Source organism: Onychostruthus taczanowskii, unplaced genomic scaffold, assembly GCF_017590055.1.
Source record: "Onychostruthus taczanowskii isolate IOZ18803 unplaced genomic scaffold, ASM1759005v1 scaffold106, whole genome shotgun sequence".
Classification (NCBI taxonomy): domain Eukaryota; kingdom Metazoa; phylum Chordata; class Aves; order Passeriformes; family Passeridae; genus Onychostruthus; species Onychostruthus taczanowskii.
This window is the reverse complement of record NW_024497186.1, coordinates 633,054-657,683: the sequence shown is the minus strand read 5'-3', so window position 1 is coordinate 657,683 and position 24,630 is coordinate 633,054. Positions and strand designations below refer to the sequence as shown.

The 24,630-nt window shown below is 50.7% G+C and overlaps 1 protein-coding gene across 3 annotated transcripts in view; it reads right to left on the bottom strand.

Moving 5' to 3' along the window:
• Positions 1 to 24,630, bottom strand: part of SBNO2 (strawberry notch homolog 2) — a 48,617-nt gene extending 23,987 nt beyond the window's left edge. The window contains exons 1-5 of one of the 3 annotated variants that reach the window (XM_041416982.1): positions 24,507 to 24,630; positions 17,975 to 18,198; positions 16,591 to 16,670; positions 11,815 to 11,938; positions 542 to 706 (exon numbers count right to left, since the gene is read on the bottom strand). In XM_041416982.1, coding sequence (XP_041272916.1) covers positions 542 to 706; positions 11,815 to 11,938; positions 16,591 to 16,670; positions 17,975 to 18,073 — 468 coding nt within the window. In that variant the 5' untranslated portion in view covers positions 18,074 to 18,198; positions 24,507 to 24,630. Of the gene's footprint in view, positions 1 to 541; positions 707 to 4,424; positions 4,675 to 11,814; positions 11,939 to 16,590; positions 16,671 to 17,974; positions 18,199 to 20,668; positions 20,827 to 24,506 lie in introns of those variants that run through there. The other 2 variants (XM_041416973.1, XM_041416987.1) reach the window with 2 other exon arrangements.

Below are 24,630 nucleotides of genomic sequence, written 5' to 3'. Positions count from 1 at the left end.
TGCCTTCCTCATGAGAGGAATAGTGGATTTGTCTTTACAAACAAGCTGTGGGTCTGCTGGTAGATAAAACTAGCACTGGGAGATAAAAGAAACAATGGGAGGGATTCCACTGATTGATGAATGGAAAAAGATATTTGCTTTTACAAATAAACCTTAGGTTTGCTGATAAATGAAATTAGACATTGAAAGATGAAAGAAACAATGGGGAAGAAAAACTCCTAAATTCCTTAAGAATTAAAAATTAAAAGGGAGGTTTGTACTTTAGAGGGAAATCTTTGGTACCAGGCGTATCAGGAAGTCTGTACCTCTCAAGTACCTCAGTCAATGCGGAAAGAGAGAAGGGAAATTAGGATAAAAAGGAGGCTGCATCCTCCAAAAATTTGAGAGATCCCAGGGGAATGCCCCACGGCCTCTCCCTTTATTCGAATAAAGTCAAAGGACCCCTCTGTTTCCTTTTTGAACACAAACCTCTGATGTTTGTGGATTAATTTTCCTAACACTTAGCAGACACCTGTCTTTGGAAACCAAGACAAGCCCCTACCTCGATCTGGTTCTGCTGCGGCGTGTTCACATCCCAGAGCGTTGGCACGTGGCTCAGGCTGTCGGCGGGCAGGAAGTCCTTGGGATCCGCGATGTCCGACAGGGAATCCGCGGGGGACGAGAAGAGGGAGTTGTTGTTGGAGAGCTCATCGAGGTATGAAGAATCCTGGAACACACAGCCATGGTTGGAGGAGGCAGGATGAGACCAGAGAGCTCCTTCCTCACTCAGCCAGCAGTGGCTAATTTCTTTCTAATTTCTTTCTGCTCAATGAGCGTCTCCGTTGCTTTGCGCTCCACAGATCCCAGAAATGAACCTGGAACTGAGGACACGCTCTGTGGTGCTGTTTGAAAATCTGTTTCTTGAAAAAGTAGGAAAAGCCCTGGCCAGGAGTGTGGGTACACAGTCAAGGCTGATTTGGGCTGTGCACATCCCTGCACCATGGACTGGGAGAGAGAGGAGCATCCAACGAGGCATCGCTCAACTCCACTTTGTGCTTGATTAAAAAAGGCTGCTGAGAGGTGCAAAGGCTTCACCTTGACCCCAAAAAGGACTCGAGGATTTCATTCATGTGCAGGGGCCCCCAGAGACCCAGCTACACCAATCACAGCGTGGCTGTCTCACTGCAATTTTCCATGCAGCACTAGCTGGAGCCTGTGGGAAACATCCCTCTCCTCCTGGCAGGTTCTACGCACACGAGGCTGCCAGAAGCAGGGGAAGGAGTGCTGGTGTCACCTGGATTTGAATCTAGGTAAATCCAGGTAGATCTACCAATCCTCTTCCCAAGGGCCAGCCCCAGCCTGGAAAGGAACATGCTTCAGCAACAGGGACCAGGCTCTGCCCTTGCTCTTTCTCTGGTGGCTGGGCTGGATGGTTTGCAAACTGTTCTATTTGGTGCCAGCCCAGTGATGCTGTTGGTTTGAGTCACACAGACTTTGGCTCAGAAAGAGCCATCAATCCTCTCACTAACATCAAGCCCATGCCTGGTTTCCCTATTTCAGGGAACCAAGAGCCAATAAGCACTTCTTGCCCTGCATTCTTCACTGTGGCACAGACCCTGCCCCTTCCCCAGCTCCATCCCATCACCTCAGCCCTCCTCCCACACCAAATAGCGTTTTCAAATTCTGTCAAAGCAGAAAAACTTTGCTGTTAATTAAGAGCAATGTATTTCCAGCACCAAACACTGAGGTCTGGCAGGAGATGAGCCTGTCAGTGAGGAAGGGTAAATGGACCAACAGGTCTGTCTTGGTGGCCTAGAGATGCTGCCAACACGGGTGGCTCCTCACAGCTGTGTCAGCACAACCCAGCCAGAGCTCCAGGCTAACCCAACAGGCTGCTGCCAGGGGCTGGTGCAGGAGGAATCACTGCTCACTTCCAGTAAAGGGCCAATTTCCCACTACAGGCAGAAAGGCAGCCAAAGACTCTTAAAAGTCACTTAGCCCTGCCTGACATAAACCCACGAGCAGCTGAGCCTGGCTGTGCTGCTCCCAAGGGCTTCAGGCCAAGAGCTGGGTCAGACCCCCCCCACCCGTTTGCTATCAAAAGTTATGGGCTTGCAGTGTTTAAACCACTGGGACACATTCCTTTCCCCTTCTTCTCTGGGATGTCTCATTTGGCCAGGGTGCCCTAAAGCCATCAGTGCAGGTGCTGGAAGCACTCCAGCAATGGCAGGTGTGATGTGGGGAGTTTGGATTCCTCAGTTACCAACTGGTGGACCTAAAGACTCAGGGAGGGCAGGCAGCACTTCCTGGGCAGCTCCTGCTCCTGATATTTCTGTGGCTATTTTAGGATTACCCAGAAATCAAGGCATCCAGAGACTGATCAGGCACCCAGATTTATCACCTTGGAATTAAAGGATCCCTGGACTCCTTTTCACACTCCAGAAAGCAGAACACTTGGGTGGGTCAGAGTGAGTAGCCTGTGCAGGATCCAATGGTCCCAGATCCCACCCAGTCCCATTGCTGAGACACTTCCAAGCAGGGTTTGTTCACCTGCAAAGGGCACTGACAGAGGCTGGGGAAGTAGGAAACATCTGCACACCCATGTCATGGCAGGGGTGGCTGTGGGGCAGCACAGAGTGGCCACTGGGCTCCCAACAATAGGCAAGGGCTGGGCTGGAATAGCAACAGGATATGGGAAAGCCTCATGACCCAGCCCAGGACACTCCAGCAAATGCCACCCAGACCCTTCCATCCCCAGGGAAGGCTCCAGCCCCACCCCTGGGCTGAACTGGGGAGAGGAAACCAGCCTCCAAGGCAAAGGGAGGACAATACTCCTCCTGGAAGTGATGCAGAGATCCCATCCTCTGCCAGCATTCCAGGCATTAGTCACAAACTTCCAGAATCTCTCATTTGTCTTAACTAATTGCATTATCTAAAGAGCACTAAAGTTAATCACCTGCCAGCTTCCCCACCCCAAGAACTTCCACCACCACCACCTCTGTAAATTTACCAAACCCAGGGTAATTGTTTAACACAAGGCCATGGATAACCACAGCCAGTACAAACCATGCCTGCTTTATATTCTGCTGGAAGCAGCTGCCTTGGTGACCTCAGGGAAAAAGAAGGATCATCACCTCAACCAAAAGCCTGTAGTGAGCGTCAGCTCAGTCACTGGGTTTGAAACATGTAGTTTTGTCCCTGTTTCAGATGGATTAATCAGAATTTTAAGGGTTTTTTTCTCATTAGAAATGTGAGGTTCTACAGTAACAGCACTTCTGTTTCAGTGGAAGTCGAATTTCTGCACCAGATGGAAGTTGTCCTGAGAGGCAGGATCTTTATTTCAGATACTTTTTCTGCAACTGTTTTTTACATAAATCTTATTCCTGGAATTCAGCATCTCTGTGGCACCCTCTGGACTGGTCCCAGCAGGTCCAGGCCTCTCCTGGGCCAAAGACCCAGAGCTGGAGGCAGAGCTGCAGGTGGGTCTCAGAGCAGAGGACAACCTGATGCTACTGTGGCACACAGTACTCCTGTCATTATCCCAAAACTGAGATTATGACACATTATCTCCCTAGAAAAGATCAGGAAAAAATCAAGGTACCCCAGCCCAGACATTTGATCTTTCTCCATGCCCCTGGGAACAGCTCAGCTTCCTCAGTCAAAACAAAGTGTTAAAAATAATGAAAGAACAGGTGAAGTCTAAATACAGACAGAACAAGCATCCTAAAAATATTTTTTTTTCCATCAAGCCATCAATAGAAAAGGTTTATTTTCTCACAATCCAGACACTGAGGAAACGGTGTCTGCAGAGCAGCTCTGGATGACTGCGCTGCAGAGCACACAGTGAAGAGGGGGTTTTATTAAAAACCCAAAACTCTATCTATACACCCAAATACACACCCATTATTACAGCCACACTGCCAGCCAAGAGAGATTTGGCACCTCAAAAGTCATAGATTAAAAAAATTATTATTCAGGAGTGACCGAAGCAGCAGCTGCAGATGATCACCATAAAATCTTTCAGCTGCCAAACCCCAAAGTCTGTCTAAATTTGGGACAATAAACTGACAGTGTGGAGGGTTTAGCTCTGGCTGGATGGTGCTCCCCTTGCTTTCTTCACCCCACATTAACTTTGGAAATAAAAGACCTCAAAGCCATCACACCTACACAAACACACGGATCAATCCTCAGAGAGCTCCTTCCCTCCAAATTCTACACTCAGCGACCGAGTTCTGACTGACTGAATAGCATCCAGCAATGCAGGCTCCAGCAAAACAGAAATCACATCTTTGGGACAAAAAAAAAAAAAATCTATTCCCAGTACCCAACATGGAGAGGTATCACTCCCAAAACTCTGCAGCCACTGCACAACTGCCCCGGCGACCAAACGCGCGAGGAATTCCACAGAGGAGGAGGAAAGACCCAGTTAAAAAATGAGGCTTTACCTTGTAGAGAGATGGGAACTTCAGCCAGAACTGCATTTGGGACATTTTAGAGCAGCATTCGGGGGGCTGTCGGCGCGGGAGGCAGCAGCAGGGGGAGGGTGCTCAGCGCAAAGTGGAGAAAGGTCCATTCACGGCCGGGGCTCATCGGGGGGCTTTAAAAGCCAACATGCAGCAGGGCAGAGGAGGGAAAATGGAGACTCAGGGCCCGGCAGAGCCGTCCTGAGCCCGGAGATTTGCATAGACTGTTTAGTCACGACGAGAGGGCTCTTACTTCCTCTAAGTCCAGGGCTGACTTTCAGGAAATGATGCCTGCTTGGTAAGTCAGTGAAATTACTGGCAGTGCGAGGAGAATTACTGTACGTGGTGTAATCCAACCACAGAGCACAGTAAACAGCGCCGGGCTCTGCAGAGCCTCTCCCCGGCCACCCAAAGCCAGACTTTGTCCCCCTGGCAGCCCCTGCTCTGGGCTGGGGGTCCTGCCCTCCTGCCCCTACCCCCCCAGCCCCGATTTCAGGGATCGGGTGAAGTGACAAGGCTCATGAGGAGTACTCCCACGCTGGTGTCCCCCCAAGAGCCATGTGCTCTCTTTGTCTCTGGTGTCTGCCCCACCCCAAATCGTGCCTTTAGAAATCCAAAGGAGCGGCCCATTCTCTTCCCTTTCCTCCCTGGATCACTGTTATTTCCCAGAGACCGTTGCCTTCTCTTTCTAAGGCTGTCCCTTTTACCTTTAACAGCTCTGGTAACAGAAATAAGCAAAATTTCTGGTGAGGAAGAGAAAAAGGCATAAAAAGGGACATCTGAAAGGGACGTAAACTTAATGAAGGTCTCCTCCAACACCACTGGAGATTAAAGGAATCATCCAATGAATCACCCTCCGGAAAATCCCTGGGAATTGTTGTGTTTGCTTTGGGTGCAAGAGGAGGCTCCTGTTTGCTCTTCCCTGGCAGGGCTGGTGGCAGTCCTGGAGCCGGGCTCTGCCCGTGGGGTCAGTTCCAGTTTGCCCAGCAAACCCAGCAGAGCACGTGCTGGGAATGGGGAGGGAGAGGAGCCCTGGCTGCTCTGAGTCTGTCCATCCCTGCTCCCAGTCCTTGCAGGCACCCACGGCACGGCTTCAAGGGAGCACAGCTCACTCTGTCTGTGTTTGAGCCAGCATTCGGTGCCTGCTGCTGTGGCTGGCACTGCTGAGACAACTCCTCTCGGGGGCTTGTGCTGGGAACAGCTGGAAAATCCCATTTTATCAGGCACTTCTCAAACAAGCAGAGCTTTGGAGTGAAAGAAGGCACAAAGTCCCAGCAGGCTCTCGAGTGAGGCGAGCAGAAAAGCCCTCTGGGGAGAGAGTCGAGTGAGGGAATTCTGCTTTATGCCATCAGATGAGGAAGAGGATGGACCCCTCCAAGGAAAACTCGCCAGGTACTGAGGCTGGAAAACCACCCACACGGCAAAAATCTGCAGCAGGACTCGTTTCCAAGGGCAGAACCCTCTGCAGCACCATGGATCCAGAGGGACTGAGACATCAGCAGTGAGGATCCACATTCCACCTTCAACACACCTAGTCCAGGAGGTTTTTTCAATAAGCAAATGGCAAAGAAAAACACCTTTTTCCTGGCACAAATGCAGCTATGGCAGGGTCTGCAGTCACGGATGGGGCTCCCAGGAGGAGCTGGAGCATGTGCTGGGCTCTCCCTGCTCCCAGGACCCATCTCACCTCCCAGGGGAGGCTGCAAGCAGCACTTCCCTGGGAGCCACAGAAAGTCCTGCAGGGGCTACAGTGACAACAGAATTTGGTTTCTGTGGGCAGCAGGCTCGGGATGAAGAAGGCTGAGGGCTCTCAAGGCTGCTTTTCTCTCAATTTGCTGTATTTAAGGGCAGGCTCTGCTGGCCTGTGGGGCAGGTGCTTTAATGACATGCATGGAGTGAAGAAGCCAAATTAATTTCTGAAATGCCTTAATTAGCAACTTGCTGTGTGACCTTGACTGAACCACTACATCCTGCTGGAGCCAATCAAGGACTCACAATCTGTGCAACCTTTGGAAGAGCAGGTGGATTATTTCCTCTTCCTTTGCTGTCAGTGGGGCAAAATGCAGACATGAGAGACCTGTGCTGCCAGAGGAAGTGGGAACACGGCGCAGACACCCAGGGCTGCTGCATTGATTTTGCAAGACCACAGCAGTGTAATCACCAAGGGGAAGATAAACCACTGTGGAAACACCACCTGGAATGTTCCCAACCCGTCCGAGGGGAGAGGCAATCCTGCTCCCCACAATTCACCCAAGAACACATGTGCTGACAGACAGGGACAAGGAAAGCAGGATTATTCCAGCTCTCACATCTGATTTATCCCCTTCCAGCCAAACCCAGGGAGTTGCTGTGCTGGGGAACTTTCTGCACCCCCTGATTCAGACCAACTCTGCTTTGAATTAAAGCATCTATTTTCAACCATGTCCCCGTGGTCTGCTGTTGGATTCTATTACCAACACTTTTAAGAGCACTGAGCATTTCAGAGCGGCTTTTCCCGCTTTTGTTGGCTTTGGCAAGGGAGGAGGCAGGGAATGGTGCCTGCCAAGACCCTCAGAAGGCAGATCTCCATCCCTCCTGCCAGGAGTGGACATCACTGCTTGGAGGCAGCAACATAGATGAAAACTATCAAGACTAGAATGAGGTGGGGATATCTGAGCCCTCCAGGTTCTTTTACCCCTCTCCCCAGGGCCAGAGGCATCTGAGGGGGCTCCTGCAATCCACTGACAACAAAGTATACCTCAAAACCCAAATTACACCTCCCCTCCTCCAGGGAACCACCTCAGGATGCCTGGAGCACCCGAGCCTTTGGTCAGTGCACAGTGAGTTGTTATAACCACAGCCTTCACTTTCCTTACCCCAGGCCTGCAGGATGTGTCAGGTATCTCAGCCAGAGGGGTTATGAAGTGTAATTACATCAGCCCAAACCCCAAACCTGCAGTGCAGAAACAAAGACACGAGCACGCAAAGCCACTTGTTCTCCCAAGGCTAAGAGCCAGGTAACTGCCTGCAAATGGATTTTAATGTCTGTGTTCCCTGCAGACATAACTCCAGGACAGCAACAGAAGTTCCAGGAGGATGTTTCTTATTCCAGGAAACTCTTTGTTTCAGCCACAACCAAGTGTTCCACATAATTTAATAACTGTTGCATTGATTTCTCCTAAATCACCACAGCTCTGTGCTCTGCAGCACTTCTAAAAATTAATACTTTTTTAAAGAGCAGGTTAATTTCTCCTCCTGCTTTAACAAGGAAAATTAACAGGAGATTGCAAGGGGCTGGTGGTGAGGAGAGGGCTGGTTTATGATTAACACGTGTGGTCAGGAGCCCCCATCCAGCACAGCAGATCAAACAAGGCTGTAACTGCATCTTTACAGTATGACTGAAGGTGACCCTGCCTTCCTGGGGAGCAGGCAATTCCTGCTGGCCCACAGGATAAATCCATCTGACCTGACCTCCTCCCTCCAGCCCAAGCACAAGCCAGATTTTAAGAAGGGGACCAGAGTTCCTCCCAAAGCACAGAGCTGCTTCACTGGGGAGAGAAGGAGGAACTGCAGAGTCCCCTGCACACCCACCATGTCCCCAGCTGCACCTTCCCCTGCAGCTGCTCCCCCTCCCAGGTTTATTTCTCAGGGCACATGAAGTCAGCAGAGGAGGTTTCTGTGTGTTCAGCAAAGTCCTGTTCTGGAGCCACAAGCAGCACAAAATTAGGCAAAAGGAAGACAGACTGCCAGCAAAGGCCACCAGAGATAACAAAGAGCTCAGAGGAATTAGGCAGAGTCTGTGTTTCAATTAATTCTAAACTGACCAGGGCAGTGAAGTAAAGAGCAGCAGGTATTGCATGGCAGGGATGCTCTCCTAGAGGAGGATGCTTTGACTCTGTAAGGGTCTGGGGATAGACACAGCACCCAGGGACAGCACAGGCCAGAGGAGAAGTTAAACCCTCCCAGATCCAATGTTTTATTATGGCAATTAACAGCTCTCACCATCAGTGTCACAAGACAGCACCACCACAGCCACAGTGCCTTTGCAGAACTGCCCACGAGTGCCAGATCCCAACTCAGCAGCACCTGGGACTGCAGGAATAACCAGCAGGAAGGGAGGGAAGCAATAGAAACCAAACCCTGCTTCTCTCAGGACTGTGATTTGTAAGGACACGTGGGCAGCCCGTAGACTTTTCCATAAGGAGATGGCACCGTGTGGTTGGGATGAGACTTTGGCTGCAGACAACAGTTCCCAAGACCAGAAATGCTGTCAGACCCAACGTGGCCTCCCAGAACTATTTTCTGAACCTCCACTCAAGCCACTTGTTTATATAAAAAATGCCAACAGATCAGCAAGGATGAATCACCCAGGAGCAAGCCAGAACCCTGTTGTGGAGGAAACTAATTCAAGTTCACATCAGGCTGTTCTGGCCATGCAGTGAAGCACCTTCCCTGCTCAGCAAGGTGAATGGCTCAAACCATTAGAAAATGTGGCAATTCCCACTCTCAGCATCCCCAGGTCAGCACAGCCTTTGCACTCTGCAGGACCAGAACTCCCAAAACAAAACATGGAAGGATGATGAGAGGAAATGCCAATGGCAGAGGAAAAAGCACCAGAACTCCTGCTCTCCAAACTCTACAGCACATGGACAATCACTGCCACCAACAGAAAGGGTTTGCTACACAAATGCCTCAATCATTTGCTCTTTAGACCTTTCAAATCCTTCTTCATTATTCCTCAAAATTCTGGGTTCTGCTACGAGAGCAAAGCCAAGAGAACAGCCTGTATCCATGTGTGGAGGCAGCACAAGTCCTCACACAAGCACCTGATCCATTTTGCCTGCCCAAGAACCACAGATTGGATCAGGAATCTCTTACCAGCACCTGCAGCAGACTCCTCATGTTGCCCCTTGGGCTCCACTGCTCTGTCTGGCACGGTTGGACCAGCCCTTGCCACTCCTACCATGGCAGCAGGAAAGTTTGGAAGAGACAGGTACTTTCCTGTACAGCCACCTGGAAAGATGGAACCAGCCAGCTGCTCCCACCCCTCCTGGATGGCATGTTTCAGCTTCCCAAGCCCAATGTTAATATTTAACAATTTGGTGTCTGGGACAATGAGAAATCAGTAAAGTGGAAAACATTGCTGAAGAAAGGACTGGAAAAGCTTCAGAAAACTCCCAGATGGCTCCAGACTGATACCACTGTCTCCAGGTTGAGACCTGCTGCTCCACCAGAGCCAGGCTCCAAACTCTGGCTCCTGTGAGCAGATCTGCAGCTTTTCTCTGGAAGAGCAATGCCTGATGGCTCAGAGAACCCTGGGGTTTATCCATGACATCCATGTCAGTGCTCAGTGCATCCTGCTCCAAGTGAGCAGCAGGAGAGACTGTGCAGGGTGCTCCAAGTCCAAAGCTGAGTGTTCAAGAACATTGACCGGGCTCCATACTGCAGAATGAACTGTTAGAGGATGACTGGAGCCTTAAATTCCCCTTCCAGAGACAGCCCCACAGGTGAAATAACCAAGAGCTGTTCCTTGGCTTCAGGGAGCTCCAGACACACCCCAGCCCTCAGAGGTACCAACTCCAGCAGGGAACTTCAGCTTGGAAAGCAGAGCTCTAACAAAGCCTGATCCTCTGTTCCTCTATTTCAGCACACACAGCGTGACACATCACTACCCTGTTACCTGGGGAATCTCCAGGGACCAGAGCATGGGCTCACAGGCAAACCATGGCACAGGACAGGAGAGCACCATGAAGCTGCTCTGCTCCTTGTGGGAGCACATGGCACTACCTGGTGGTAAAATACCCCAGTGAAGGAACTGGTTTGGCTGTGTTAGGTTCAGAGGACACTTTGCTGTGTCCATACTGGGGGCAAAACACCTTCAGGCACACTGCAATAGGTGCAGTCTCACTACAGAAAGAAAGAGTCCAAACAAAAGCCCATTTGCCTAAAATCAACTCACTCCCATCCATGGCTTCCTCTCCCAAAGGATAAGAGCAGCACGAGAATTATTTCTTGCTCTGGGAATCAGAAGTCATTCATGCTTGCTTTGTCTCAGAGCTTCCTGCTCTTTTCTCACCCAGCCAACACAAAGCATCTCCTTTCACAGAGAACCTCCAAAAATCTGCTCCTCCAAGTTGGCTGAGATCAATTTCTGTGATGCAGCAGGGAAGGAAGCTGACTGACCACCGAGATACTAGAAAATACATAAGTTAAAGAAATAATTAAGCTGTTTTCCCGTTGAACTCATCAGCCAAACCCCACCAGACCTGGAGGTGAGACCTGTGGTAGGGACCCCTCTCCCCTTCCCATCACAGCCCCGTAAATGGCCTCACAAGTTGATGAGATCACCTTTCTGCCTCGTTCCTCCCACAATTAATTCTGCAGGAGGCAGAGATCAATGTTCCTGTGATTCAATTATTTATCTGGTTTAATCCAGCCAGAAAACCCTGACCAGCAGCTGCCCAGTGGCTGCCCAGGTGGGTCCCTGATGTGAAGCACGGGGAGCTGGATGGGGGGACCACACCAATGGCCACCCCAAAAAGCACAAATCCCCAGCACCTGCACATCCAAACCTGCAGAAATCAGAGCCCCAAGGAGGGACAAAACCACTCTTTAGTAATACCAAGAAATCAAAAACACAACGAGGGGGGAATTAACACATACACTGGCAGACACCAATGACTGTATTAATTCCTAGAAAGGATACAGCCTGTCCCTTCTTTATTCCAAAGTCAGCTCTGTCATATCAACTACATGCAGTTTTTACTGACTAATCTTACCATAAGATGTTGCCAAAAGCCAGTGCAATGTTCCAAAACCTCCATGGAAAAAGCTCCTTCCCACCCAGAGAGATCCCCAAGGTGAGGGAGGTCTGGGTCCCCAGAGACGCCGAGCGACTCCGGGTCACCGTTCATTCCTCCCACACTTCAGCTCTGCAAAAACTGACCTGGCTCCACTCTTGGAATGCTAGGCACTGAGTTGATGTAATCCCGAAATATTCACTATTCAGGAATCCACCACTTGTAACCAGTGAGGAAGAACATGCAGCACAAGAGGATTTTGGGAGGGAAATAACCAAAGAGTCTGAAGCGTGTTCAGTTTACACTCTGAGACCTTCCTGCATCCAGGACCCCCCCAGCCCTGCCAGTGTTTATGCCAAACAACCCTTTAAAAGACAGAAGCTGTTTTACCACAGAGAAGCTCCAACCAAACCACGGACACCTTTCAAATTCTTGGTGTCAGGACTGATCCCAACTGCACACAATTCCTCTCAGGGCTGGACAAATGTATCGCCCATCTCTTCACTTTCCCTCAGTAAGGCAACACTGAAAAGCAATCCCCAGCACTTCAAAGCCTCATTTTTCCCCAAAGACATCAGGAACTCTGCACTTACCTGAGGAAAATCCCCATTTTTTGGTAAGAAGTCAATGGGGTCCACAGCTGCATAGTTTGTATCCAAGAAATGTGGTCTGCTGATGGAATCCATATAAAAATCCTGAGGGGGGCTAAAATATTGCCTGTAAGGAAATGGGAAAAGCAGTTACTCCCTGTCAGTCCCCAGCACTTCTCAGGTCACTTCAGCCTCTGACAGCAGTGAAGCTGAAACTTCAGGATGTCACATACAGGAGTGGGATATTATTGGATATTATCCAGAAGAGAGATGGCAAAATAATACCTCTACCAGTTCTATCCCACTTCCCAAACTCAGAAGTGTAAGAATGCTGAATTAGGAATATAATTCTAGGCAATTTGTGTAGACCAGGAAGGACTTAATAGACAACAATGGTTTGCAGTACCCAATATTTCAGCCCTGATGACAAAGCAGAATGAAGCCCTGGGATGTCCCAGCATGATGGGTGTGGTGGACCTGCCAGTCACACCAGGTAAGGACATGAGCTGCAGGGAAACATCACACCTGAACTGTCAGTTTAGGCCACAAAACCCACAAAACAGCCCTATAAATCAGCTCTGACAGGGAAACACCTCTGTTAACCCACCTGGACAGGGAGTTCACCACTCACAGACCCCAAAGGCAGGTCAGAATGGAGGGGTTGGTGCCTGGGAAACACAGACAGAACTGTTACCCAGTTAGAGGAACTAGGGATGTGACTGGTGTGAGTTCAAAAGCAAGATCTGTGCTCAGCTAACAAGGGAACAAAGCAAAGATCCTGCCTGCTCCACCAGGGCAGGGCCATGCCAGCTTCCTCCTGCTCCCTGCACCCAGCATCCGCTTCCTCCAGGCAGCCAGGGGAAAAAACTGCACAAGAGCAGCCAATTTCCTTCCTCCTGCCCAGGAGCAGCCCCTGGCCTCTGCTCCACGCCACCTCCTGGTTTGCACAAGCCCTTTCCCTCTCCTGCAGGAGCAAGGAATGTGCTTGGTAATCCTTCCCGTAAGGGGCCGTGCTCCTGCTTGGGCGATTGCCAGCGCCTCCCTGGGCTCCTCGGGACATCCACCCCGGCGGGATGGTTTCCTCTTGTGGGCAGCTGGATGCCCAAAGAACCCACGGCCAGAAACTTGAAAAGGGTGCTGAGAGAGGGAGAAACAAGAGTTTGAACAGAACTCCTGCCCAGGAGCTGGGAATGCCAAGCTGCCAAAGGATTATTAAGCAATTAAGGTGCCATGTGTGGCCAGCAGCTCGTTAACGCACAGGGTGAACATTTACATGTGGATTCATGTGCAAACACAGTTATCTCCTCTGATAAATACATTTTTCCTGCTCGTTTCCCATCACTAAAGACAAAACCCTCAAAAAGGAACAGGTCTTTCCTCCTTTCCTTTTTTTTTTCTTTTCTGTGCTGCCAGGGCTCTACCTGCTGCAGAGACACCTGAGACCCTGTGTGAACACAACCTGCACATCCCTGCTCCCACAGTCCATCCCTAATTGTTAGCTCTTTGTAATTCATCCAAGGAAATTAAAATCTGGGCATAAATTCTGGGAATTCATTATTTCCACACAGGAAAAGGCTGGTTTAAAAGGCTTTCAAGTAGAGGCTGCTGTGGTCTCGCCATCTCTCACATGAGGACACAGCTTGGAAAGCATCAAGGAACTAACCAAGGAATAGGAAAACTATTTTTACTGGAAAAGTGAACACCCTCTCCTGTTCCCCTGGCACTTTGTGGCCCGGACAAGGGTCAGTCAAGGTAACGAGAAAGAGAGCAAGAGAGCTCCAACCTCACTGGCCTGCCCAGGAATGACCAGCTCTGCTTGATATTTTGTTACCCTTAATCTTGGTGTTCCAATCTGCCCATTTAAGACGCACTTGGCTGCTGCAGTTTGCAGGGAGAGCCCACAGCAGCTCCAGGCACCGCTCCGAAATCCTCCTTGGAAAGCCCCAAAATCCCTTCAGTACTTTTGGAGCTGGGCTTTACCTTCCCTCGACTCAGAACTCAAAGGTGTCTCCTCTCATTTGCAGGGCTGGCACAGAGCCATTGACAAGTTTGCTTGAAATAAAGTGAGACAAAAATGCTTTAAACTGGAAGAATCAGGTCGGTGAGCCTGTCACAGCCAAGGTGTGAACACTGCCCTGTCCCCACCTGCTCATCCTCTCCAGGGCTTAGTTCCTGGTAAACTGCTCCATGGAAGCTACTGTGGGTCACAGCTTCCCTCAGATGCTGAGGGGGTTCACTGGACAACCAAAAACCGTTCCAGAAAGGAAATTTATGCTGGTTTAATCACACCAGCTGCCCAAAGAGGAACGCTCCGTTGCAATTCCGCTGCATTCCAGCTGCTCAGCCGTGACCCAATGCATCCAAAGCCCTTCTGGGCCCACACTGCCACTTCTCTGAGACCTCCCATGAGTGTTTTGGCCAGACTCCATCCTCTGTCCTCCACTCAGAGATACAAACTTCTCACCTCAAGGCAGTGGAAGATCAGGGAGAGCTGAGAGGCCACAGGCTGCCCCGGCACTAGCCTGGCACTTTCCTTCCTCATCAGACACCAATCCATGTTTTTCAGAGCCTGCTTTATTTCAGCAAGCAATGCTTCATGCAGAGATGGAAAAGGGCCTAAAAACAGCAAGAAAACTGGGGACAAAGCTTTGCTGCAGCTGTGTGACACTCATCCAACAGCACAACTGGGCTGCCCCAGATCCCCCCCAGCCAGGAACGTGCTGAGCCTCCAGCAGCAAGGGAAGCTGAGCTCTGCAGGGATAATTTCCTCAGAAAAGAGCTGAGCTGCTACTCTTCAGAGCTCTGAACCTCCCTGGTTCTTTCAGGGAGGCTTAATGCACTGTTGACATTTGTCAGGTTAAGAAAATCTGAACCCAAGAGGCCACGTTTGGGGTCTTCTAAAGAAATTCCCCAGCATGAAAGTGAACTCCTGAAAAGAAACAGGAAAAACCTGCTTCAGGATAAAGTGTTGCTATGAGAATAAGCCCTGTCCAAACACAGCCACTTGCAAATGAGATTTCTCTGTAAGGATTCTGAAGAAAAACGTGCACCACCTCTAATGCCAGCTGCATTTTTTCATGTTACAGCAAGGGCTACAATTACAACTGCCTTTAAAATCCCACTTCTCAATGTTTCCATTCCTTCCAGGATTCTTACGTGTAAACCCCTCACCCTAAATCCACCTAAAACAGAGTCGGTGCCATTTTCAAATACAAAAAGCGCAGACTATTTTTTTTTTTTAATGTGAAATGCAGATATGGAAGATCTCACCTGAAGGGTGATTTTTACACCTCCTGGGGTATGAAGAACAAGAAGCTAAAGGTGCAGCCTTGGCTAAATCATTCCCTAGCAAATCATTACTACAAGGGGCCTCATTTCCAGAAGTAACTCCAGCAAAGGCAGCAAGTCCAGGTTTGTGTCAGACACAGGCATGTCCTTGCAGGATCAGGCTGTAATGTTCCCGGCAGCGCTGGTACGAGCGGCACCAAACAGGAAGAGAGTGAGGGGCAAAGCCAGAACAAATGGTCAAGAGGAAAAAAAAAAAAAAAACCCAATGCAATAGATAAACACAATCTAATCTTGTGGTTCAATGCAGCAAAACAGAAATTCTGTTATAGCTCTCCGGAGGATTCACAACATGTAATTTACAGGAATCCTGCTCAAAAAGCACAGCCCCTTCCAATCAGCAAGGCTGGCCAAGAGCAAAGGGCCTGAATGGATCTGAGAAGTCTCCTGTTCTCCTGTGGGGAGGAGCTGGCACAGCCCAGCTCCCTCAGCACCTGTGGGGCAGCTTCTGGTACCCTCTCATGGGGAACTGCCCTGTGCATCCCCCCCGTGCTGCCAGGCAGCTCCTGCTGTGGCCAGAGGGGACCAGGGCCACCACAGGGACAGGAGTCCCCTCATCACCCTGGCAGAGGGGCTGATCCTCACTGCTCCTATCTGCCTGGAACTCACACCCTCACAGGGAGGGATCCCACCATGAAGATGCCATAATCCCTTTAAGAGGGAGGTTACATTAAATCTCCAGTTTAATGCCAGGCACATGGAACACAGTTGTTAGCTCAGGATGTCAAATTCTGCTTCTTTCAGTTTTCCTTCCTCCCACCTCTGACCTAGATAAAGGAACACATCCTGTGTGCCACTCCCTGGATTCACAGAGACCAAAGAAGCCATGGATCAGCTCAAACCCTCAGCCCCACCAGAGTCGCCATCCAAGTCACCCAGTGATGGCACAAGGCCACTTTATGTTGTCCAAACATGTCATATCCCACCTTGTGGTCCAGGATGAAGGTTCATTGTAAAGGGAAAATGGAAAAAAAAATTCTTCAGTACAGACATGACATGTTTGTTAATGTCAGTCACTTCCAGTGACATGGCAAAGGATTTTAACATCACCCAAAACCTAATACCCGGTACAGGTAACATCTTCCTCCACATCTGTGCAAAGCTAGAGATTGCCCAGTGTTTGCTCAGTTGGATCTGTTAAGAATTCCATTAGTGTTACAAATCCAGGCTAAACCAAAGCTGTTTCTCCCTTACTGCAGCCTCCAGGTTTAACAGAAAACAAAGGTTTTTTTTCTCATTTTTAAAAACAAAAAAGCTGTCTGCTGCTGTTCCCAAGCTGCAGCAGTGTCTGAAATGCCACAAGATCAGTAGAGTGATGCAATTATTTCCCCATCAGATCGTGAAATAAAGTAAACATGGAAAGCAGCAAAGAAACAGTTGAATCACGGGGTGTGCAAGAGCAGAGGGGATTAGACAAAGGAGAACAGCACTCACTGGTTTTCACTTGGGAAAGATGAGGTTGGGAAAGAGACTGGGTAGCAGCTGCTCCATGAGTCGGCGGCCAGCATGGAATTCTGCAAGCAGAAGGCACAACAGTTAGAGCAGCAGAGGCCTGGAACCATCACCTGGGGCTGCAGGTACGAGGGCAGGCCCTTGGCTTCCCTCCCTCTGTGCTTCCCAGAGGCAGAGGTGGCTCCTTGTCTCTCGAGCAGGACTCCAGTTTCAGCTTTGGAACCTACTCCCCTACCACTGTCCCCAGAGGGTCCCCAGGGTCAGTCCCCTTCCCCAGCCCTTTCACTCTGAAGGGACAAGAGGAAATGGCATCAAGAGGAAATGGCATCAAGCTGTGCCACGAGATGTTCAGGCTGGACATCAGGAGGAATTTATTTGTGGAAAGGGTAGTCAGGCATCGGCAGGGGCTGCCCAGGGAGGTGGTGGAGTCCTCATCCCTGGAGGTGAACAAGGAAGGACTGGATGTGGCACTCGATGCTCTGGTGTGGTGACAAGGTGGGAATCAGTCACAGATTGAACTTGATGACCTTGAAGGTCCTTTCCAACCTCAATGATTCCATGATTCTGTGATTCAGTCTCTGTGGGATGTCAGCACCAACCCAATAACCTGAAATTGGCCAGCAGAGGTCACACCTAAAAATGTCCTTTTGTGCCTTTTGTCTTCTCACTTCCCTGAACAGTCTGCAGTTAATGGCAAGGTCTTAGCTCAGCTCAAACCAATAAAATCAGGGAGAGAACACAGTATCTCCTTACTCAGCTCCACACAGCCTTTAATCTGTTCTTTTTGTGTCCAAAGCAATGAAATTTTGTACTTGAAGCAAGAGGAACTCGGGCCTCGCTTGAACCTCTGTGTCCCTGCATGTGACACATTCCAGAGTTTGAAACAGAAAGAGAAAACCCCAGGAACACATTAGCTATTTTGGGACAGGGTTTGCTTTTTGCCCTGTTGGACAAATGCATCAGGGACCTGGTCTGGTTTTAGCAGCTATATCAGGACAAATACAACTTATTTATCTCTGCTGCTCTGGAAACAGGGACAGCTGGACCCGGGCACAGATTCACACGCCTGGCAGAGATGTGCTGGGGTAGGAACAAGGTCTGCAATCCTGGGCAGATTCTCTCAGTCTCTTCAGTCCTTCCTCAAGGAGCTGGCAACCAGCAGCTTTCAGAGAGGCTTTGTTTTAATCACAGCCCTGCTTTTCCCTCCTCACTCGAATCCTGCAACCCCCTGCGTAGCTGCCTGGGAAGTCTGGAAATTGCTGCTGTAAACAGAGACCAGGACTCCCAGGATGTACCAGGCCAGACTGCTCTGCCCAGACCCCTCCTGGGCACAGCCTCCCCCTCCCCAGGATCTGCAGGGTCTCACCTCCACATCCGGCACAGCGAGCTGGGAGCGGAGGCCGGGGATGCCGCGGACGGCATCGCCCGGCTGCTGGTGCTGTGGGAAGCTGTTCCCCCCATCCATGGTGGGGTGAGAGCATCAGCCCGTGTCCTGCCTCATGGAGTCCTCAGGAGGGTGGGACAGGCTGTGGAGTGAGTGGTGGTGGCAGCGTCTTTAACTGTCTTCTTCACCCTGCACCATGTCCTGGGCTGGGAAAGAAAGGCACGTTTAGGTTTTGTGAAAGGAGAGGTGGGGAAAAAAAAAACCTACTTGTAAGGTTAAACATAGCTTAGAGATGAGCAAACAGCCACCAGCCTGTGAAATGCTGCTGCCTCTTCTGAAAAGAGAGGGTTTTATGGGAAACAGAGCTCTCCATTACCACCACACCTGGAATTCACCCAGGCTGGAACTGCAACACACCTCTCCTGCCTTTCACACGAGGAGCCAGCAGGTCCCTAAGATCACCCACAGCTGGGCTCAGCCTAAGGAATTTGCTTATCTAATGTAAGAAGACTCTGCATCCTGTGTAAACTCGTGGTAATCAATTCCCCCAAATCACCTGTTTTTCCAAAAATACGCTCTGGAGGTGGGACACTGCTGAGCCAGCAGTGAACCCTCAGCTCCCACCCCGTGGCACACTGGGGTCTCCCCAGCTCCAAGGCAGATGTTTCTGTGCCTTTCCCACACCAGTCAAACCCAAAAATACCTTGTTACTCATTTGAAATTAATAGCATTAAGACCACAAATTCCTGAATTTATCAGCTTCTGGCACTTTACGTTTTGCCAGCAAAAGGGGATCCAATGCAGGAGCATTGTCCTGGCAGGATTAACTCCACAGTAACACCCTGCCTCCAGGGCAGCTTCTCAGTCAAAACCACCAAACTGATTAATTTTCTTCTAAATTCTCCATAATCCCACAGGAAACCAATTTCCAAGTGGATTTAATGGATTAAAATAAAAAAGAGATGGTGAAAGCAACCTATACAACCAGAGGAGCAGAGAAAAGCATCCACAATGTCTTTACTTCCACTGAATCTTTCTTTGTTGCTTCCTGCCTTCCCTGACCCTCCCCAGAAGCTGAGGAAATCAAAGTGGCCAAAACCTCTGGATGGAGCAATCCAGCCACACACAACACCTACAGACACAGACCAAAGCTGTAATTTAAAAGAGCCACCTCTGATCATTCAGGACACACTATTTGCTACAAGAAATATTTTTGAAAAGCCATTTCTGACTCCGAGGCGCTTTAAAAATAAGTGACCTTGCGGTGGACAAAATTACTGCAGCATTTGCAATGGAAAGTGAAATTAAAGTGACTCTTTCTGCCTTTCCGTGGTGCCACAGCTGTGCCAGCAGTGCCCTCTGTGTAGGGTTCATGTGGGGGCTGCAGGGACCAGCCAGGACCCCCAGCCAGGACCCCTGAGCCTGGACACTGATCCTACAGTGGAGTCACAGGCAAAGCCCTCAAGTGCCAAGGATGTTCTGTGTGAAAAGCAGAGTTCAGCAGTCACATCCCACCTATGGAATGCTGCGTAGAGCTCCCGAAGGGATTATTTGGGTTTTGGTTTTCTTGTAGGGAGAAGGTCGCCCTTTTCTATTTTGCAAAGATTCCCTTCTACTCCTGCTCAGCTTTACCCAAGCCAGGGCTGAACTTTGCTGATCTCAGGGTCAACGTCACCAACTGCTCTGTGTCTATAAAATCCTGTGACTCTTCCTTACACCAGACTTCAGGGGTTTTGCTGCTTTTCTTTTTTTTTTTTCTCTACTTGCAACAGATTTTGAGAGGAAATTGGCAGCAGTGATTCCCGTAAGAGCCATAGCAAATATACAGCTTTACTTACATATTCAAAGGAACTTAGGAAGGGTAAAATCAATATCAGTATCCCTCCGTGCCTGCTCTGCATTAGCTCGTGTCTCACACCACCAGATCTCACTGCTGGGCCCTGCAGAGCAGAAGCTGCCTCTAAAGCAGCACCAGCTCCCTGGGAAAACTGCACAACAGATCACACCCCACTGGCAAAATGAAGGAAAACTGCTTAGCAAGAAAACTGGAATGCTCTGGACCTTGGTTTGTGGGGGGCTGTAGTGCAAAATACACCCAAGCACTGAAAACAGGGGGGGAAAGAGGCACCAAGAGACCACTCCACAGCTGGTACCATTCCAGCCACGCTTCAATCCTGGAGGATGCTGAGGGAACTCCTTACCCCAGGAGAGCGGCACCAGCACTTACTGGACACCCCAAAATCCAACCTGCACCTGCCAAATCTTTGTTCTGCAAAAAGAGTTCCTGGTGATGAACATGGAGGCTGACCCAGCTCTCACTCTGATCACACTCCAGTGCCAGGGGCTGCTGTCCAGTTTACACTCCCAAATTCCAAGAAAGAACTAAATAAAACACTCATTAAATCCAGAGTTAGAGACTTGCATGAGCCTGAGGACAGCAGGACAACACCCAGCACAAGAACAGAGAAGTGGGAACAGCCCTCAGTTTGTGCCGATCCCGCCATCCTCCAGGCAGCCACACCACGGAAAACCATAAAAATCAGCAAGTTCCAAAGCGCTTCCACTTCCACATCCCATCCTGCTGCTGCGAGAGTAAACACTGATTACACAGAGGCCCACACACGTGAGGGAACCGCTGTAGCAACTTTTTAAGTGATTTTCCACCGCTTCTCTTACCAAACATACTCCGACCAAGCAGCAGCTTCCGCTGTTATGGCAAATCCCCAGAGAGGAGGCTCCCGGTCCCAGCACTCGTGTTGGGAGAGGGCTGGGAGAGCAAAACCCAGCCCTCAGCAGCAGCAGCAGCACACAGAGACCGTTCCCAACTTCAGTCACGTCTCCTTGCAGCAGCACTATGGAACAGCAGCCATCCGCCAGATCCAGAGGGAGGACACGACCCTAAAAATCCCACTGGACATTTTCCTTCCTGGCCGGGCAGCCCAGGTTTGAAAGTGAAAGCAGCTCCCTGCACAGGATGACGAAGCCCCTGAGTGATTTCATCCTATCACTGAGCTCCAGAACAGTTTCAATATTCCAAACAGTTTGCTTAAAGGTTTGCTGTCAGCAGAGGGACTAAGGAGCAGCTCCAGCCTGGAATTCCTCTGGAATTCATCATGTCTAGAGGTTACAGAGCACAATTTTCAGCTTTTAACAGCTTGAGCTTTTTAGGCATTTCTCAGACCGGCACTCCAGCAGGAAAATTCCAATTGGGAACACACAAAGAATTGGCGTGCTGTAACCAGGATGGACAGAGATGGGATTAAGGGCTTGGATCACTGATAACTGAGATCAGGAGAGGTGAAAACAACCCAGTAAACGCAGCCAGCACTTCCTCCTGTTGTGTTCCACCCTTTGTTGGTGTATTTTAAATTGCCTCCATTAAAGGAACACAGCCAGAAACCCACAGACATGCCTGGAGCAGTGGGAGCTAAACCTGCCGATCATGAATTACCACGCGCTGGGAACAACAAAAACACCTTGGGAATGTGATCCTGTTCTTCCTCCTGCTCAGGGATCAGTTCCCCTCACTCTGCCCACCCTACAGAGCAGAGGAGGAGCCCCAAAATGTCCCCACCTTGCTCTACCCACTCATGAGCCCCCAGCACGGGCACCCACGGGAGCTGCAGCTGGAGGGAATTCTGCGGGATACGGTTTGGATGTAACGGCCCCAAAGAAATGGGAAGTCAACCCTACGGAACTCTGAACAGCCAGTTTTACTTCTCAAGCACCCAAGCACCTTCAAGTTCCTCTTTCATGCTTCTCCTTGACGTATTTTTGGGAAGTTTAGACCAAACAATCAGATGGGAATAGTACTCGGTCCCGCCACCAACACAAAGGAGAACACCAGAGCAGAAAACGCGTATTGTGGGTGATGAAAATGGAATTGCTTCAGGGCATCCTAAGCCAGCACTTTGAGCCACCCTGATCTCCTGAATGCATGGAAAAGGCTCCTGGGACACAAGCATTGCAGCCCTGGAGCTGGGCACAGCACTGCCAGGCTCCAGGGCAAATCCCAGAGCACCTGGGCACCACAAGTCAATGCAGAACAATCCACGCGGCCAATTAACTGTGGGAATTAGTCTGTAAGGAAAGGGAAAAAAAATCTGGATCGTTCCAGAGATTCTTGCAAGAGCTGTGGCAGTGCAGGCAAAAGAACTAATCTGCCCTCCAAGGACAGCAGAGTTTCTACAGGGAAGAGCTTGATGCTTCAAGCAGTAGTTGCTGCTCCTTGTCTGACACTCAGACCATATAGGGGAAAACCAATCAAATACGGCTTTTTGGAGGGAAAAGTCCCTTTTAGGAGAAAATATTAACTGCCCCTCATAGGTAAATTCCACCTATCCCTGCTTTTCCACCTGGGAGAACACATAGGACTATTTCTGGACAGGGCAAAAACGCCTCCCAGACACCACCCATGCTCTGCCAAGGAACTCGGCACGTTCCTGTGTAAATCCACCCAGCACCAACATTCCCAAAGCACAAACACATCCCTGCAAGGCAGAGGCAGTGGCTCAGACATGGGGTCCATGGAATATTCCCAAAATCAGGGTTTTGGGCACCCCCACAGCACGAGGCAGAGCCTGAGCAGGGCACTCAGAGCACTGGGGCTGATCCCCTTCCGCAAAGAACTTGGCCAAGCAAGGTCAGAAGCCAAAAAAATGCAGGTCCCAAATTCCTTACACTTTTTCCCCAGCTTCTCTCCTGAGAGACACTTAGGAGAAACCCTCTGGACCTGAGCAGGTCCCAACGTTCTGTTTCACACACAGCCACTCACGGTAGAAAAACCACTTCAGGACATCAAAGCAAACTTCCCCATGGATTAGGGCAGCCTTAAGGCAGACTCAACGTGCACCTGCTCCGTGAGAGGCGTGTGTTCACTTTGATCACACCCACACTTGTGCAGACCTCGATTGTGTAACCAAAAAAGGCTTAAGAGTTTTAAGTTTTAAACAGAAAAATGTCTCAGGAGAGTATAAACCTTTCCTGAAGGATCCAGACTCTTATGGTGACAAGTCACAGCGTGGTTTGCTCCTGTGCAGAGACCTCCCAGGAACATTTGAATGAGACAGGTACAAGTTTATTTTAGGAAAATGAGGGTGTAAACACCCAAAAAACAGACCCCCATGAAGTAAAGAGCTTTTTACAGCAATAGCAGAGCTCAGGCTTCCAAAAGCTCCAGCTGGCAGCTTACAGAGCTCTGCAAAACCTGGCAGTGCTGCACGGGACACGCAGCACTCCCAACCCCACAGCAACACTATTAGCACACCATTTTCCACTTCAACATTCCCACCACCAGCTGCTCTTGGTTCAGCCATTCCCACATGGCTCAGGACGAGCTCAACGCTCAGATGACACGAGGATGATGTGCAGCAGGAACAGCCCCAAAAAGGCACAGCCGGCCTCAGCCAACACCCTCCTGCCCTCCAGACTCACCCCAGGACCAGACAACCCTCTGGGGGCTTGGATCCCAGCTTTGGGATGCCAGTGCTGAACCTGCAGGACCTGCCCTACCCAGCCTATCTCATTTTCACTGTAAATCAAGCCTGCTAAGGGGGAGCCACAGTCCTTATACTGGAACTTACAGTTACTTTGAGGAGTTTTAGACCTGGCATTAGTATTTAATAACGTGAAGCCTCTGGTATCAGCCCAGTTAATGGTCTGACAGCACTGGTTCCATGTTGCAGAGACTCTGAATTGGGCCAGTACGGGCTGCACCACAGCAGAAGCTCGGTGCATGATGGATTCATGGCTCCACACTGACAGAGAGGAAGTTTGGATCAGATATTAGGAAATCCCTCCCTGTGAAGATGCTGAGGCTCTGGCACAGAGAAGCTGTGGCCGCTCCATCCCTGGAACCCAAGGCCAGGTTGGACAGGGCTTGGAACACCCTGGGACAGTGGAAGGTGTCCCTGACCATGGCAGGGGGTGGCACTGAATGAGCTTTGAGCTTTCCCAAACAATTCCATGATTCTGTGATCGCAGTGCAGTTTTCACAGCGCTCCGTGGGAAAGCATCTGAAGAGGGAGTCAGAAACACGAGGGTTCGCTGGCTGCGGCCACCCCGGCTGTACCGGGGCAATTCCCTATCCGGACCCGGCTCGGACAGGGCTGGAGGGGTCTGGGCTTTGCTGGGATCGCGGTTACAGAGGCTCCGCAGCATCTCCGGCTCTCTCCCATGCAGACACGCGCTGCCGGTACCGGCACAGCCCCGAGCGGTCCCCGCCGAGCCCCCCGGCCCCGCTCCACACGCGGGACGGACACGCGTGGGGGACACGGGTGTCTACAGCGCGGCGCTGCCGTCTCCACAGGCGGCTCCGGGCCCCGCCCGAACCCCGCAGCCCCCGGACTCCCCGCGGCACCGACCGACGGCTCCTGGGACAGGCCCGGCCGGGGGCCACGTCCCCACCGAACCCCCCAGCCCGGCCCGAGCGGGCCCGCGGCCCCCGCCCACGGAGAGATCGGGCCGGGGGGGAGGAAGCCGCGGGCCCCGGGGGGAGCCAGCGGGCGGCCCTTACCTGTGTCCGGGGGTCGCGGGGGTGCCGGGGGGTCCCGGGGACTCCGGGGCTCAGGCTCCCGCCCGGCCGCCGCCGCCTGGCGCCGCTTCCGGGTCCGCCATGTTGGAAGGGCCACAGAGCTTCC